At 37.0% G+C, this 15,641-nt stretch overlaps 1 protein-coding gene across 1 annotated transcript in view; it reads right to left on the bottom strand.

The window, feature by feature from the left end:
• Positions 1-349: 349 nt before the first annotated feature.
• dhtkd1 (dehydrogenase E1 and transketolase domain containing 1) overlaps positions 350-15,641 on the bottom strand; it is a 42,787-nt gene continuing 27,495 nt past the window's right edge. The window contains 9 exon segments of the mRNA XM_062043054.1: positions 350-886; positions 968-1,053; positions 4,156-4,319; positions 4,393-4,476; positions 6,002-6,165; positions 8,669-8,775; positions 13,128-13,278; positions 13,353-13,492; positions 14,906-14,990. Coding sequence (XP_061899038.1) covers positions 785-886; positions 968-1,053; positions 4,156-4,319; positions 4,393-4,476; positions 6,002-6,165; positions 8,669-8,775; positions 13,128-13,278; positions 13,353-13,492; positions 14,906-14,990 — 1,083 coding nt within the window. The 3' untranslated portion in view covers positions 350-784.

Raw genomic sequence — 15,641 nt, 5'->3', positions numbered from 1 at the left:
TAAGCACACATGATTGTATTTTTTTATGACAAAAAAATAAATAAAATAAAAATAAAAATAAATACCATACACCCCCTCCCCCCCAGTCCGTGGGACAAATTTTTAAGCGTTGACCGGTCCGTGGTTACAAAAAGGTTGGGGACTCCTGTTTTAGACTAGCTCTGTCGCTCATGTTGTACAGTTACACCTAAAACTCACATAATCGGACACTCTGCGCTATCTTCAAAAGTACGGCGGCCGTGGGAATTTTCTAGTTTTCTTTCTATCGTCACATTTATTTGAGGAAGGGCATAAAGATGCTGTTTGGTGCCTTCAGGTTCATTCGACAGCGTCAGCGAGATGACAACCACACCGGACAGAAGCATGAAAATAGATTTATTTCTCTTTAAATATCTTGATTGGGTTCGTTTGCATTCGCCCTTTAGCACCATGAATTTTTCTGCAATGAAAATAATGGAGTACCTACCTCTGTGCCTGATCAAAGCACATAAAATATGACATAACACGGTCTAACATTCAATTAGCTCAGTGGTAACAATTGTCTAAAAAGGTCAGAAACTTCTTCAAATGACGCTTTGCATCAAATTCCCCTTTGGGGGTCACTTCCGGTTAAGTTTGCAGATTCTTCAATGACTATAACTATCGGGGGTTCACCTGAGCGATACTTAGGATGACATCGCTGACTTCAATGGAGCGTTTGTTCACAATACAAACTATTTAATCAAGCTAAAGTTGATGTTTTTCAAAATAAAGTTGCATCTCCGTGTTTGCAGCCGGTTTAGTCCTAAGAGAAGGTGGCGTCGAGTAGGGCCTCTTGCTGCTGCTGATGGATGGCGCCGATGCCCACGGCGGGAGCGGGCAGAGCGGGTCGGCTCACTAACCGCAGCTGGAGACCAAAGCAACCTTTTTTTTTCTCCCTATTTTCTTTCAAATTTGACATTTGAACACAAACCGGAGTAATGCTCACCTTGCAGGCCAGTTGCTTCTCAAACCTGGGGTTGACAAAGGACCAGGGGCCCATGTTCTGAGGCTCCTCCTGGCTCCAGATGAACTCTGCAAGGTTTTCAGTTTGCATGCACGCTGCAGTTTAGTCAAAGTGAAACTACAAGTGAAAGTTTGTTGAATTATTCATGTTTGAACATGTTTATGGATAGATATAACCAGAGGTGGGTAGAGTAGCCAGAAATTGTACTCAAATAAGAGTACTGTTACTTTAGAGCTTTATTACTCAAGTAAAAGTAAGGAGTAGACCCCCAAATATTTACTTGAGTAAAAGTAAAAAGTATGTTGTGAAAAAACTACTCAAGTACTGAGTAACTGATGAGTAACCTGTTTGTTTAATGACGACGACAACAAATAATGCACAAAAACATAAAAATAGCAATGAGCAAATTCAGAGCCAGGAATATCTCTTAAGCAACTAAAACAATAATATATTAAATAATAATTAGGGATGATGTTTGATAAGAAATTATCGAGTTCGAGCCTATTATCGAATCCTCTTATCGGACCGATTCCTTATCGATTCTCTTAATCGAGTCCAGATAGGTTGTTGTATATGGAAAAAAACAATATTTGGCTTAACAAAAGCTCACTTTTATTTTATAAGAAAAAATTAATTAAAAAAAATAAAATAAATATTGACTGTTACGCCCCTAAAAAAAATTAAAAAAAATAAAAAAAATATTGACTGTTGTTACCCAAAGTATATTAAGTGGGATTTTTCAGAAAAACAAATATATACAGTAACACAAAAACAACCCATCTCTGTGATCACTATAGGTGCATAAATAATAATATAGTGTTAAATAAAATCAGTCCCTTGGGCACAAAACTGAAAATAATACAGCTCTCCAAAAAGTGCACTTCTGCTGCTATTGGAACATACTAACTACACACACTATGACACTAAGAACACCACAGTCATCAATCAACAGTGGGCAGCAGCGGTGGCCGCGCCCGGGAATCATTTTTGGTGATTTAACCCCAAATTCCAAGCCTTGATGCTGAGTGCCAAGCAGGGAGGTAATGGGTCCCATTTTTATAGTCTTTGGTATGACTCGGCCGGGGTTTGAACTCACAACCTACCGATCTCAGGGCGGACACTCTAACCACCAGGCCACTGAGTAGAAACAGCTGTCGCCATGTAATTAGGGAAAGTCCAAATAAAAGAGGAGGCGTACAATCTTTCGTCAGAGCGTGGGACGACACAGTACAAGGGTACAGTGTCTACGCGTTTCTCCTCATTGAGCCAAATTTAATTTAGTCTGTTTAATTCCTTGCTTCTTGTCTTGTTTAATCGATGTCTGCTTTTGTTTACGCGTTAGTTCTGTTTGTTGTCCCCTAATGATAGCGACTTGGCAACGTATAGCTAGTAATGTTAGCTATCATTGAAAGTGTATTGTACCATAACAACATGACTGCAAACTGTTAGTTGCTACTTTGGGACTGCTTTTGTTTATGCATTAGTTCTGTTTGTTGTCAGCTAATGATAGCGATTTGGCAACGTTTAGCTACTTTAATAGGGCCCCTTTAAACAACATTTCTCTTTTCTAAAGTAAATCTGAACAGAAAATACGATCATCTACATCAACAATATGATTTGTCGGAGTGGCTGCACAGGACAGATTGAAAAAATAAAAATAAAAACCCATATAAATCGATTTTTGATCTATTTTTTTTAATCATTTAAGAATAGTTACAAATAAAAATCGAGATTAATGTGAAAATCGTTTTTTTTTTGACAGCGCTAATAAAAATGTGTATTTTTTTATTAAAAAATACACATTTTTATTAGCGCTGTCAAAAAAAAAAGATTTTCACATTAATCTCGATTTTTATTTGTAACTATTCTTAAATGATTAAAAAAAAATTGTATTTTTTTATTAAAAAATACACATTTTTATTAGCGCTGTCAAAAAAAAACGATTTTCACATTAATCTCGATTTTTATTTGTAACTATTCTTAAATGATTAAAAAAAATAGATCAAAAATCGTTTTATATGGGTTTTTATTTTTATTTTTTAATAAAAAAATACACATTTTTATTAGCGCTGTCAAAAAAAAAACGATTTTCACATTAATCTCGATTTTTATTTGTAACTATTCTTAAATGATTAAAAAAAATGTGTATATTTTTATTAAAAAATACACATTTTTATTAGCGCTGTCAAAAAAAAAAAGATTTTCACATTAATCTCGATTTTTATTTGTAACTATTCTTAAATGATTAAAAAAAAATAGATCAAAAATCGATTTATATAGGTTTTTATTTTTTAATAAAAAAATACACATTTTTATTAGCGCTGTCAAAAAAAAAACGATTTTCACATTAATCTCGATTTTTATTTGTAACTATTCTTAAATGATTAAAAAAAATAGATCAAAAATCGATTTATATGGGTTTTTATTTTTATTTTTTAATAAAAAAATACACATTTTTTATTAGCGCTGTCAAAAAAAAAACGATTTTCACATTAATCTCGATTTTTATTTGTAACTATTCTTAAATGATTAAAAAAAATGTGCATTTTTTTATTAAAAAATACACATTTTTATTAGCGCTGTCAAAAAAAAAAAGATTTTCACATTAATCTCGATTTTTATTTGTAACTATTCTTAAATGATTAAAAAAAATAGATCAAAAATCGATTTGTATGGGTTTTTATTTTTATTTTTTAATAAAAAAATACACATTTTTATTAGCGCTGTCAAAAAAAAAACGATTTTCACATTAATCTCGATTTTTATTTGTAACTATTCTTAAATGATTAAAAAAAATTGATCAAAAATCGATTTATATGGGTTTTTATTTTTATTTTTTCAATCTGTCCTGTCCAGCCACTCCGACAAATCATATTGTTGATGTAGATGATCATATTTTCTGTTCAGATTTACTTTAGAAAAGAGAAATGTACATTTGTGTCAAGTCAACAAAACACAAATAAAGTGGATCTATTGTACTTCAAAATAAGATTTTTTTTAAGGCAACAAAAACTCAAAAATCTATATATTTAAATATTTATTTACCTATTTAAATATCATAATTATTTACTATATCTTTTTCTAGTACATATTTGTTTTTTTGTTTTTTGCCTGTCTATATGTTGATGGACTTTTATTTTGTTTATTTCCAAGTTGTGTGCTTGACCCACCTTTAGCGTTGGGGTACTTCCGGAGTTCTGCCTGCAGAGCGTCCAGAGGGAAAGGACAGAGCTCCTCCAAGCGAACAAGCGCTGTGTCATGTTTGGCTGCAGCGTCCCTCCGCTTCAGCAAGGCATAGTAGTGTTTCCCTGAGCACAGCACCACCTTCTGGACACTGCGTGGAATCACAAAAAAACAGTTGACCACTGGAGAACTCGGGGACGACAACAAAATGTCTTGTGTTGTACCTTCCGGCTGGGACGGAGGTGTCTCCCAAAACGGGTTTGAAGGACTGTCCTGGTGCCATCTCGCTCAAGCTGGACGCCGCCCCCTTTAGGATGAACAGTGATATCAACGTCAAGTAAAGATCTTTTTTTTTTTTTTTTTACAAACCCCAAAAGCAGTGAAGTTGTCACGTTGTGTAAATGGTAAATAAAAACAGAATACAATGATTTGCAAATCCTTTTCTACTTATATTCAATTGAATAGACTGCAAAGACAAGATATTTAACGTTCGAACTGGAATTTGGAATTAGATGACTGCAACATGATTCAAAAAAGCTGGCACAAGTAGCAAAAAAGACTGAGAAAGTTGAGGAATGCTCTTTAAACACTTATTTGGTACATCCCACAGGTGAACAGGCTAATTGGGAACAGGTGTGTGCCATGATTGGGTATAAAATCAGCTTCCATGAAATACTCAGCCATTCACAAACAAGGATGGGGGCGAGGGTCACCACTTTGTCAACAAATGCGTGAGCAAATTGTTTAAGAACAACATTTCTCAACCAGCTATTGCAAGGAATTTAGGGATTTCACCATCTATGGTCCGTGATATCATCAAAAGGTTCAGAAAATCACTGTATGACGTGACCTTGGATCCCTCAGGCAATACTGCATAAAAAACCTGCATCAGCGTGTAAAGGATATCACCACATGGGCTCAGGAATACTTCAGAAAACCACTGTCAGTAACTACAGTTGGTCGCTACATCTGTAAGTGCAAGTTAAAACTCTACTATGCAAAACCACAGACATTTATCAACAACACCCAGAAACGCCGACGGCTTCGCTGGGCTCGAGCTCATCTAAGATGGACTGATGCAAAGTGGAAAAGTGTTCTGTGGTCTGACAAGTCCACATTTCAAATGTTTTTTTGGAAACTGTGGACGTTGTGTCCTACGGAACAAAGAGGAAAAGAACCATCGGGATTGTTATAGGCGCAAAGTTGAAAAGCCAGCATCTGTGATGGTATGGGGGTGTATTAGTGCCCATGGCATGGGTAACTTACACATCTGTGAAGGCACCATTAATGGACGCCCCTTCTTATTTCAGCAAGACAATGCCAAGCCACGTGTAACAACAGTGTGGCTTCATAGTTAACAGTGTGGGTACTAGACTGGCCTGCCTGTAGTCCAGACCTGTCTCCCATTGAAAATGTGTGGTGCATTATGAAGCCTAAAATACGAGAACGGAGACTGTTGAGCAACTTAAGCTGTACATCAAGCAAGAATGGGAAAGAATTCCACCTGAGAAGCTTCAAAAATGTGTCTCCTCAGTTCCCAAACGTTTACTGAGTGTTGTTTAAAGGAAAGGCCATGTAACACAGTGGTGAAAATGCCCCTGTGACAACTTTTTTGCAATGTGTTGCTGCCATTAAATTCTAAGTTAATGATTATTTGCAAAAAAAAATGAAGTTTCTCAGTGTGAACATTAAATATCTTGTCTTTGCAGTCTATTCAATTGAATATAAGTTGAAAAGGATTTGCAAATCATTGTATTCTGTTTTTATTTACCATTTACACAACGTGCCAACTTCACTGTTTTTGGGGTTTATGAAACTACTCATATACTTCCCGAAAACCTCAGCAGCATCTTGGGTCCGACGACGATGAGAGGCTTGCGGAAGTTGCGGATCATCTGCCGCCTGAGCAGGTGGAAGTACTGGGCGGAGGTGGTGGGGTTGACCACAGCCATGTTGACATTGTCGCCGTCCACGCCATCCTCCTTGCTGTCGCACATCTACAGTAAGTGGGGAAGACGGACAGCAGATATGTGTGTTGGTAGCACAATGAGTGGTTGCAGGGAACTTTACCGGTAATTAGCAGGATTATGCTAAGATATAACATGCAAAATGCGGTGCAAATCTGGGTAAAATAATGAATTTTCTCATTTAATTGTTAAGAACACTCCATGAACCAAGTATTAAACAAATCACAATTTTTACTGTTCACTCACATTCTGTTTTTCAAGCTAATAACTTCCTGCTTGTTGTCAAGACGAATACTCATCATTTATATCTATTTTCTTTTTTTAAGTCAGATTTGACTGTAGTGTGTGCACGTCTTTCTTTGCGGCATCAGGCGTCTTCGTAGGATTTTTACAACATGATGCGTTCAAGCTCTTTTTTTTTGTTTTGTACCCGCTCGGTGAATGTTTTCAGCACATTTGGTGCAAATAGCACACAAAATGTCTTCCTCTGAAACAGTGAAGAAGTCCCAAATGTTTGTTTACAGTGAGCTTATGGGTAGTTTAGGACAAGCCGTTTACAGCAGGAAGAGAAAAGGAGCGTTTTGATTTACTCACCCTAACCCAACTACAGGATGGTAGGAGTAATCGTGCACTGCAAAAACTGAAATCTAAGTAAGATGAAATATCTCAAATAAGGGTGATATTTGCTTATTTTCTGTCTGATAAGATAATTATTCTCACTAAGCAGATTTTATGTTAGAGTGTTTTACTTGTTTTAAGGGTTTTGGTCCTAAATGATCTCAGTATGATATTACAGCTTGTTAGTGAGATTTGATGAGCTATATTGAGTAAAACATGCTTGAAACTAGAATATCAACTGTTGCATCAACACTCACAAGTATAAAACTACTTTTTTTTAAAGTAATAATTTCTTATTTCAAGCATGAAAAAAAAAAATAATGATTTTGACACAGTTGTGTCTCATAATTAAAACAGATGACAGCCAAATGGACTTTGCTGTTTTACCTTCAATGAAACAATAGAAAATATGTACTCATATAGTAGTACAGTTGGCACAGTACAGTAAACTGACAGTTAATATTTAAACATTTAACATGTGACATTTCAAACAATTTTGAACAGAAATAGTTCATGCACGTTCAGATAAATTCCTCAAAATTACAATTAAAATTTTTTTGGCCGGGGGCCGGGCTGTATATATGCGCACTAATTGACTGAAAGAGCACGCACTTGGCGCGATGATGTCATGTTATCGATGGAAAAATGCATTTTTAGACAATATGATTTGCCTGAGCGGCTAGGAGACCCCGAGAGTAACAAGCGGTTGCCTTGTTGCCTTTCCATTAAGAACAATAAATTCATTTTTAGTATAAGTTTGCTGGTTTCAAGAAATGTAATGCCGAGCGCATATCATTATGTCAAGTTAATGGCACCAGCATTTACTTCATTTAAGAATATTTTTCAACATATTGAGCAAAAAAGGTCTGGTTTTTTTCTACCAAGAAAAGTGCACTTGTTATTAGTGAGAATTAGAGATGTCCGATAATATCGGCCTGCCGATGTTATCGGCCGATAAATGCGTTAAAATGTAATATCGGAAATTATCGGTATCGTTTTTTTTATTATCGGTATCGTTTTAAAAAAAAAATTTTTTATTTAAAAAAAAAAATTAAATCAACATAAAAAACACAAGATTCACTTACAATTAGTGCACCAACTCAAAAAACCTCCCTCCCCCATTAACACTCATTTACACAAAAGGGTTGTTTCTTTCTGTTATTAATATTCTGGTTCCTACATTATATATCAATATATATCAATACAGTCTGCAAGGGATACAGTCCGTAAGCACACATAATTGTGCGTGCTGCTGGTCCACTAATAGTACTAACCTTTAACAGTTAATTTTACTAATTTTCATTCATTACTAGTTTCAATGTAACTGTTTTTATATTGTTTTACTTTCTTTTTTATTCAAGAAAATGTTTTTAATGTATTTATCTTATTTTATTTTATTAATTTTTTTAAAAAGTACCTTATCTTCACCATACCTGGTTGTCCAAATTAGGCATAATAATGTGTTAATTCCACGACTGTATATATCGGTATCGGTTGATATCGGTATCGGTAATTAAAGAGTTGGACAATATCGGAATATCGGATATCGGCAAAAAGCCATTATCGGACATCCCTAGTGAGAATATACTTATTTTAGGGTATTTTTGGGTTCATTGAGGTTAGCTAATTTGACTTGTTTTGTAAAGTCTTGACAAGCCAAATTTTCTTGTTCTACTGGCAGATAATTTTGCTTAGTTCAAATAAAATACCCCTCATTTTTGTTTTGTTTTTTCTCGTTTTTGAACACTGACTTTTTGCAGTGTGCCATATTAAAAAGGGTCTTTTTAATCGGTTATCAGATTTAACTTTGCACCCGATCCTAAAAAAAAATGTGCAATCCTCCACGCTACACTACTTTATAGTACATGACATTGTTGTGTAGCATCTTAGCATAGGTGGCTAAGGGTGGTTTAACCTGCAGGAAGCGCTCCATGCGGCAGGAGGAATGTTCCGGTCCGGCTCCGTCGTAGCCGTGAGGCAGCAGGATCACCATCCCACATTGGAGCAGCCACTTGGCCTCGCCTGCAAACACACCAGTTGAACAGCTGAAGGTTTTTTCTTCAAATCCCCCGAAAACTGAATGTAATTCTTAAAGGGGAAATGCACTGTTTTTAGAAAGACATGACGACAGATGGATTTAAAAAAAAAAAAAGCTTTCTATATATTAAACAAACGTAAATAAAAGTCTGCTTACAGTGGAGCCAATGGGAGTGCCTCTATTCCGCCCATAAAATCCAATAAATAATCATTCAAATAGCACCAACAATACTCCATTTACATTCGGTGACTTGAATATTAACAAGAATTAGTAGAGATAAATGCTTTAAAATGTAATATCGGAAATTATCGGTATCAGTTTCAAAAAGTAAAATGTATGACTTTTTAAAACGCCGCTGTACGGAGTGGTACACGGACGTAGGGAGAAGTACAGAGCAGTTGCGTCTCCCAGTCATACTTGCCAACCCTCCCGATTTTCCCGGGAGACTCCCGAATTTCAGTGCCCCTCCCGAAAATCTCCCGGGGCAACCATTTTCTTTCTTTTAGTTTATTTCGAACATGAACACATTTGCATCATAATACATCACACAATTTCATATAGTTTCATTTACATCATGCCCGAAAAGGAGTAGGAAGAAGCAAAGCTTATTTAATCCTACCCCTTTCCCACTTCAAAGCGTTTACAATTATATAAAATCATTTACTGACCTTTTTATATAATAAAATAACATCTATGAATTTGTATATACAACAGTTTGTAATATGTAATTAATTAATTCAGTCATTATTAACATACTGAGATGAAGAATATTTTCAATAAGGTTGGAAGTTTTTCTCATAATTCTTCTTCTTTGTACTTTGTAAGCACTATTAATTTAAACAACCTCTTAAACTGGATCATGTCAGTACAATTTTTAACTTCTTTACTTAATCCATTCTATAATTTAATTCCACATACTGTTATGTTAAAAGTTTTAAGTGTTGTACGTGCATATAAATGTTTTAAATTATTTTTTCCTCTAAGCTTATATTTCTCCTCTTTAGTTGAGAAGAAATGTTGTACATTCTTGGGTAGCAGGTTATAGATTGCTTTGTACGTCATTTTAGCTGTTTGCAATTTTACCAAATCACCAAACTTTAATATTTTTGACTTAATAAATAAAGGGTTTGTATGTTCTCTATATCCAACATTATGTATTATTCTAACTGATCTTTTTTGTAACATGGTTAACGAATGTAGCGCACATTTGTAGTTATTTCCCCATATTTCTGCACAATAACTCAGATATGGTAACACTAGTGAGCAGTAGAGAATATGAAGTGATTTTTGGCCCAGGACGTGTTTTGTTTTATTCATTATTGAAATGTTTTTTGCCACCTTATGTTGTATGTTTTGTATATGAGATTTCCAGTTCATTTTATCATCTATTAATACTCCCAAAAATCTGGTTTCTTTTACCCTTTCGATGTCTACTCCGTCTATTTGTATTTGTGTATGATGCTCTTTCCTACTATTACCAAATAGCATTATTTTAGTTTTACTGAGATTCAAAGATAGTCTGTTTTTGTCAAACCATCTTTTTAATTTGTTCATTTCTTCTGTTATTATTTGTATTATCTTCTGTGTGTTCTCTCCTGAACAGAAAGCAGTTGTATCATCTGCAAAAAAAACTAACTTTAAGTCCTTTGTAACTTTACAAATGTCGTTTATATAAAGACCATTCTCCAGAATATCTACCGATTTCCACCCAGACAACAATATTGGGGGCGTGCCTTAAAGGCACTGCCTCACATAATATCTACCACTTTTCACACACACAAGTGAATGCAAGGCATACTTGGTCAACAGCCATACAGGTCACACTGAGGGTGGCCGCATAAACAACTTTAACACTGTTACAAATATGCGCCACACTGTGAACCCACACCAAACAAGAATGACAAACACATTTCGGGAGAACATCCGCACCGTAACACAACATAAACACAACAGAACAAATACCCAGAACCCCTTGCAGCACTAACTCTTCCGGGAAGCTACAATATACCCCCCTCCCGCTACCACCAAACCCCGCCCCGTCCCCTCGCCCCCATCTCCCGAATTCGGAGGTCTCAAGGTTGCCAAGTATGGTGATCGATCCAGATGTCGATACTATCTATACCTAGTATTCTATCAGTATATAAATTGATTATTGCAAAATATTTTTCGGGGTCTTTTTTGTTGTTGTTTACAAACTCAAGGAGTACATTTCTGGATACAGGAAGACTTTGAGGGCAAAAGCCAAAATATTTAAAAACGCACTAGTGTAGTAGTTTTTGTTTATTGTTTTTAATATTTTGTTCAAAATGTCGTATGTAGCATTCAATACCACCGCCCACCTCAACCTCCTCATGCTCTCTCAGGGAGATCATGTCCCAAATTCCAAGCTGCTGTTTTGAGGCATGTTAAAAAAAAAAATAATGCACTTTGTGACTTCAATAATAAATATGACAGTGCCATGTTGGCATTTTTTTTTCCATAACTTGAGTTGATTTATTTTGGAAAACCTTTTTACATTGTTTAATGCATCCAGCGGGGCATCACAACAAAATTAGGCATAATAATGTGTTAATTCCACGACTGTATATATCGGTATCGGTTGATATCGGAATCGGTAATTAAGAGTTGGACAATATCGCAATATCGGCAAAAAAGCCATTATCGGACATATAGTATTAGTGATATTGTTATTATAAGCTCTAACGCAGACTAACTATTTATAGCGGCGCCGTGATCACTTCCTGTGTCCCTATGTTTACATCATCGAGTGGTCTGCTGCTTCCTCGCTTCCCTGCAAAGTTATTCTAGATCCTAAATCATGCATCTCACCTGGACAGAAGAAGTCGGAGTAGGAATTCCGACAAGTTGGTACACTTTGTGACAGCCATTTAGGACGACACGAAAAGATGCTCGGTCCCCCCTCCCACCACCCGTCCCGTTTCTTTGTGAGGATTATGAGTCATTCTTCATCTAAATGGGAATATATGAACATCATAGCGGTCGGCATCCTAATGACAGCAGACATTGTACAGTAAGTGGTGTTTTTTGTTTGTTTGTTGGCTCTCAAAGTCTGCAACGTTTGCAACAATGATCAAAATAGAATTAAATGTTATTATAAATGTTACTACATTACTTATATTCTTACATTACATATATATAAAACCCTAAAGCATACTTGCCAACCCTCCCGTTTTTAGCGGGAGACTCCCGGTATTCAGCGCCTCTCCCGATAACCTCCCGGCAGAAATTTTCTCCCGACAAACTCCCGGTATTCAGCCGGAGCTGGAGGCCACCTGAGACTGAGTGGGGACAGCCTGTTCTCACGTCCGCTTTCCCACAATATAAACAGCTTGCCTGCCCAATGACGTCATAACATCTAGGGCTTTTAGAGAGTAGAGTGCACAACTGCGCACACGACAACGAGACGAAGCAGAAGAACGAGGAAGTTACAGACATGGCGACGCCGTCGACGAGCAAGATGAAGAAATACGCTTGCAAGTTCCAAAACGAATGGAAACAAGAATTCCAGTTCATCCAGGACAGTTCGAAGGGGAAGGGGTATGTATGTTGCCTTTACATTTTGCATAACAGACTTCTCCATTGAACACGGTGGCCGAGTCATGAACGGAGGAGAAGTTAAACAGGACAATACTGCCATCTACTGGATAGCCCCCGGAACACTGAAATTCAAGTATTTATTTTATTTATATGTATAATAAAATAAATATATATATCTAGTATTCACTGAAAGTCAAGTATTTCATACACACATATATATATATATATATATATATATATATATATATATATATATATATATATATATATATATATATATATATATATATATATATATATATATATATATATATATATATATATATATATATATCTAGTATTCACTGAAAGTCAAGTATTTCATACACACATATATATATATATATATATATATATATATATATATATATATATATATATATATATATATATATATATATATATATATATATATATATATATATGAAATACTTGAGTTGGTGAATTCTAGCTGTAAATATACTCCCCTATTAACCACGCCCCCCCCCACCTCCCGGTATCGGAGGTCTCAAGGTTGGCAAGTATGCTCTAATGGAGATGTTTGGATGTTTTTTTAGGGGCTCTATAGGCAGAATTGAACGGCTTCCATAGGCTCCATTGTAAGCAGACTTTTGATAGCATTTATTTAATAGTTAGAATGTATTAAAAAAAATAGCATTCGCCATCATGTCTTTCATAAAGATTGTGAACCATAAGCAAAATTCCAAAAAAGTGCAGTTCCCCTTTCACAGTGCTTCACCTCCAGAGATGAACGTGTCAAAGATGATCTGAGCGCCATTGAAGAAATCTCCGAACTGAGCCTCCCATATGGGCAGCAGCATGGGCTGGGCGATGCTCATGCCGTACTCGAACCCGAGCACCGCCTCCTCAGACAGCGGGCTGTTACACACCTGCAAAGATACGACGATTAAAAAGCAACCTGGGCCTTGTTGCGATCTGTATTGTTGTGTTCGTTTTTTCCCACCTCGAGGAGACCCGGCTGTTGAGGACTGATGTGGTTTAGAGGAATGAACATGTCGTTGGTGTCTTGGCAGACCACCATGGCGTGCCGCTGGCTGAACGTGCCCCGACCCACGTCCTGCCCACTTATACGGATGTTAAAACCTGATATAAAAAAAAAGAATTTGAAATGGAATGATTTTTAAAAATACATGTATTAAAGGCCTACTGAAAGCCACTACTAGCGACCACGCAGTCTGATAGTTTATATATCAATGATGAAATCTTAACATTGCAACACATGCCAATACGGCCGGGTTAACTTACAAAGTGCAATATTAAACTTCCCAAGAAAAATATCCGGCTGAAAACGTCTCGGTGTGATGACGTTTGCGCGTGACGTCACGGATTGTAGCAGACATTTTGGAACAGCACGGTGGCCAGCTTAAGTCGTCTGTTTTCATCGCAAAATTCCACAGTATTCTGGACATCTGTGTTGGTGAATCTTTTGCAATTTGTTTAATGAACAATGGAGACTGCAAAGAAGAAAGCTGTAGGTGGGATCGGTGTATTAGCGGCTGGCTGCAGCAACACAACGCAGTCCGCCGCCACGCCGCTGTCCTCACCGGTGTCTGGGTTGACTTCCTCCGTCTCCGGGCCGCCGACCGCGCCGTCGATCGCTGGAACGCAGGTGAGCACGGGTGTTGATGAGCAGATGAGGGCTGGCGTAGGTGGAGAGCTAATGTTTTTAGCATAGCTCTGTCGAGGTCCCGTAGCTAAGTTAGCTTCAATGGCGTCGTTAGCAACAGCATTGGTAGGCCTCGCCAGGCGGGACAGCATTAACCGTGTGGTTACAGGTCCAGGGTTTGGTTCAGTGTCTCCTGATAGTAGAAGTAATAGTAGTATTGTTGATCTTCGGTCTATCCTTCCAGTCAGGGGCATGTTTCTTCTGTTTCTATCCGCAGTTAAGCACGATGCTAGCACGTTAGCTCCGAAGCTAAAGTGTTTCACTGATGTATTGTCCTGAAGATAAAAGTCACTGTGAATGTCCATTTCGCGTTCTCGACTCTCATTTTCAAGAGGATATAGTATCCGAGGTGGTTTAAAATACAAATTCGTGATCCACAATAGAAAAATGAGAAAGTGTGGAATCCAATGAGCCAGCTTGTACCTAAGTTACGGTCAGAGCGAAAAAAGATATGTCCTGCACTGCACTTTAATCCTTCACTCTCACTTTCCTCATCCACAAATCTTTCATCCTCGCTCAAATTAATGGGGTAATCGTCGCTTTCTCAGTCCGAATCGCTCTCGCTGCTGGTGGGAATGATTGTCAACAATGTGCAGACGTGAGGCGCTCCACAACCTGTGACGTCACGCTACTTCCGGTACAGGCAAGGCTTTTGTATCAGCGACCAAAAGTTGCGAACTTTATCGTCGATGTTCTCTACTAAATCCTTTCAGCAAAAATATGGCAATATCGCGAAATGATCAAGTATGACACATAGAATGGATCTGCTATCCCCGTTTAAATAAGAGCATTTCATTTCAGTAGGCCTTTAGAAGCAGGTGTTTTGTCACCTTGGCAAAGGAGAGAGCCGAAAGCCAAGGCCTCTGCTGTGGACCAGTCTAGTTTGGACCCCTCTTCCAGCTTTTGAAGTCGAGCCTGAGAACACAAACACTTTAGGACGTTATGTAGTGAAGTGTATTTCTGGTCTTGTCACCCCCTCCCGGGCAGGAGGGCAACACGGCATGCTTTTCATGCTTGAAATAAGAAATGATTACTTTAAAAAAGTACTTTTATACTTGTGAGTGTTGATGACACAGCTTTGCAACAGTTGATATTCTAGTTTCAAGCATGTTTTACTCAATATAGCTCATCAAATCTCAGCAACAAGCTGTAATATCTTACTGAGATCATTTAGGACCAAAACCCTTAAAACGAGTAAAAGACTCTAACATAAAATCTGCTTAGTGAGAAGAATTATCTTATCAGACAGAAAATAAGCAAATATCACCCCTATTTGAGATATTTAATCTTAATTAGATTTCAGTTTTTGCGGTTTGTAATGTAGTAACATTCATAACAACATTTAATATTGACCTATTTTGATCATTTTGAGCATACGCGGCGCATTCATTTCAAAAACGCATCACGTTTGCTTTTCTTTTCTTCATCACTGCAGACTTTATGAGAGCCCACAAACATAATAAAACATCACTTACTGCACAAGGTCGGCTGTCGTTAGGATGCCGACTGCTAGGATTAAAAGTTAAAGTACCAATGATTGTCACACACACACTAGGTGTGGTGAAA

Source organism: Entelurus aequoreus, linkage group LG03 (genome assembly GCF_033978785.1).
Source record: "Entelurus aequoreus isolate RoL-2023_Sb linkage group LG03, RoL_Eaeq_v1.1, whole genome shotgun sequence".
NCBI classification, from domain to species: Eukaryota; Metazoa; Chordata; class Actinopteri; order Syngnathiformes; family Syngnathidae; genus Entelurus; species Entelurus aequoreus.
This window is presented reverse-complemented; position numbering and strand designations above follow the sequence as displayed.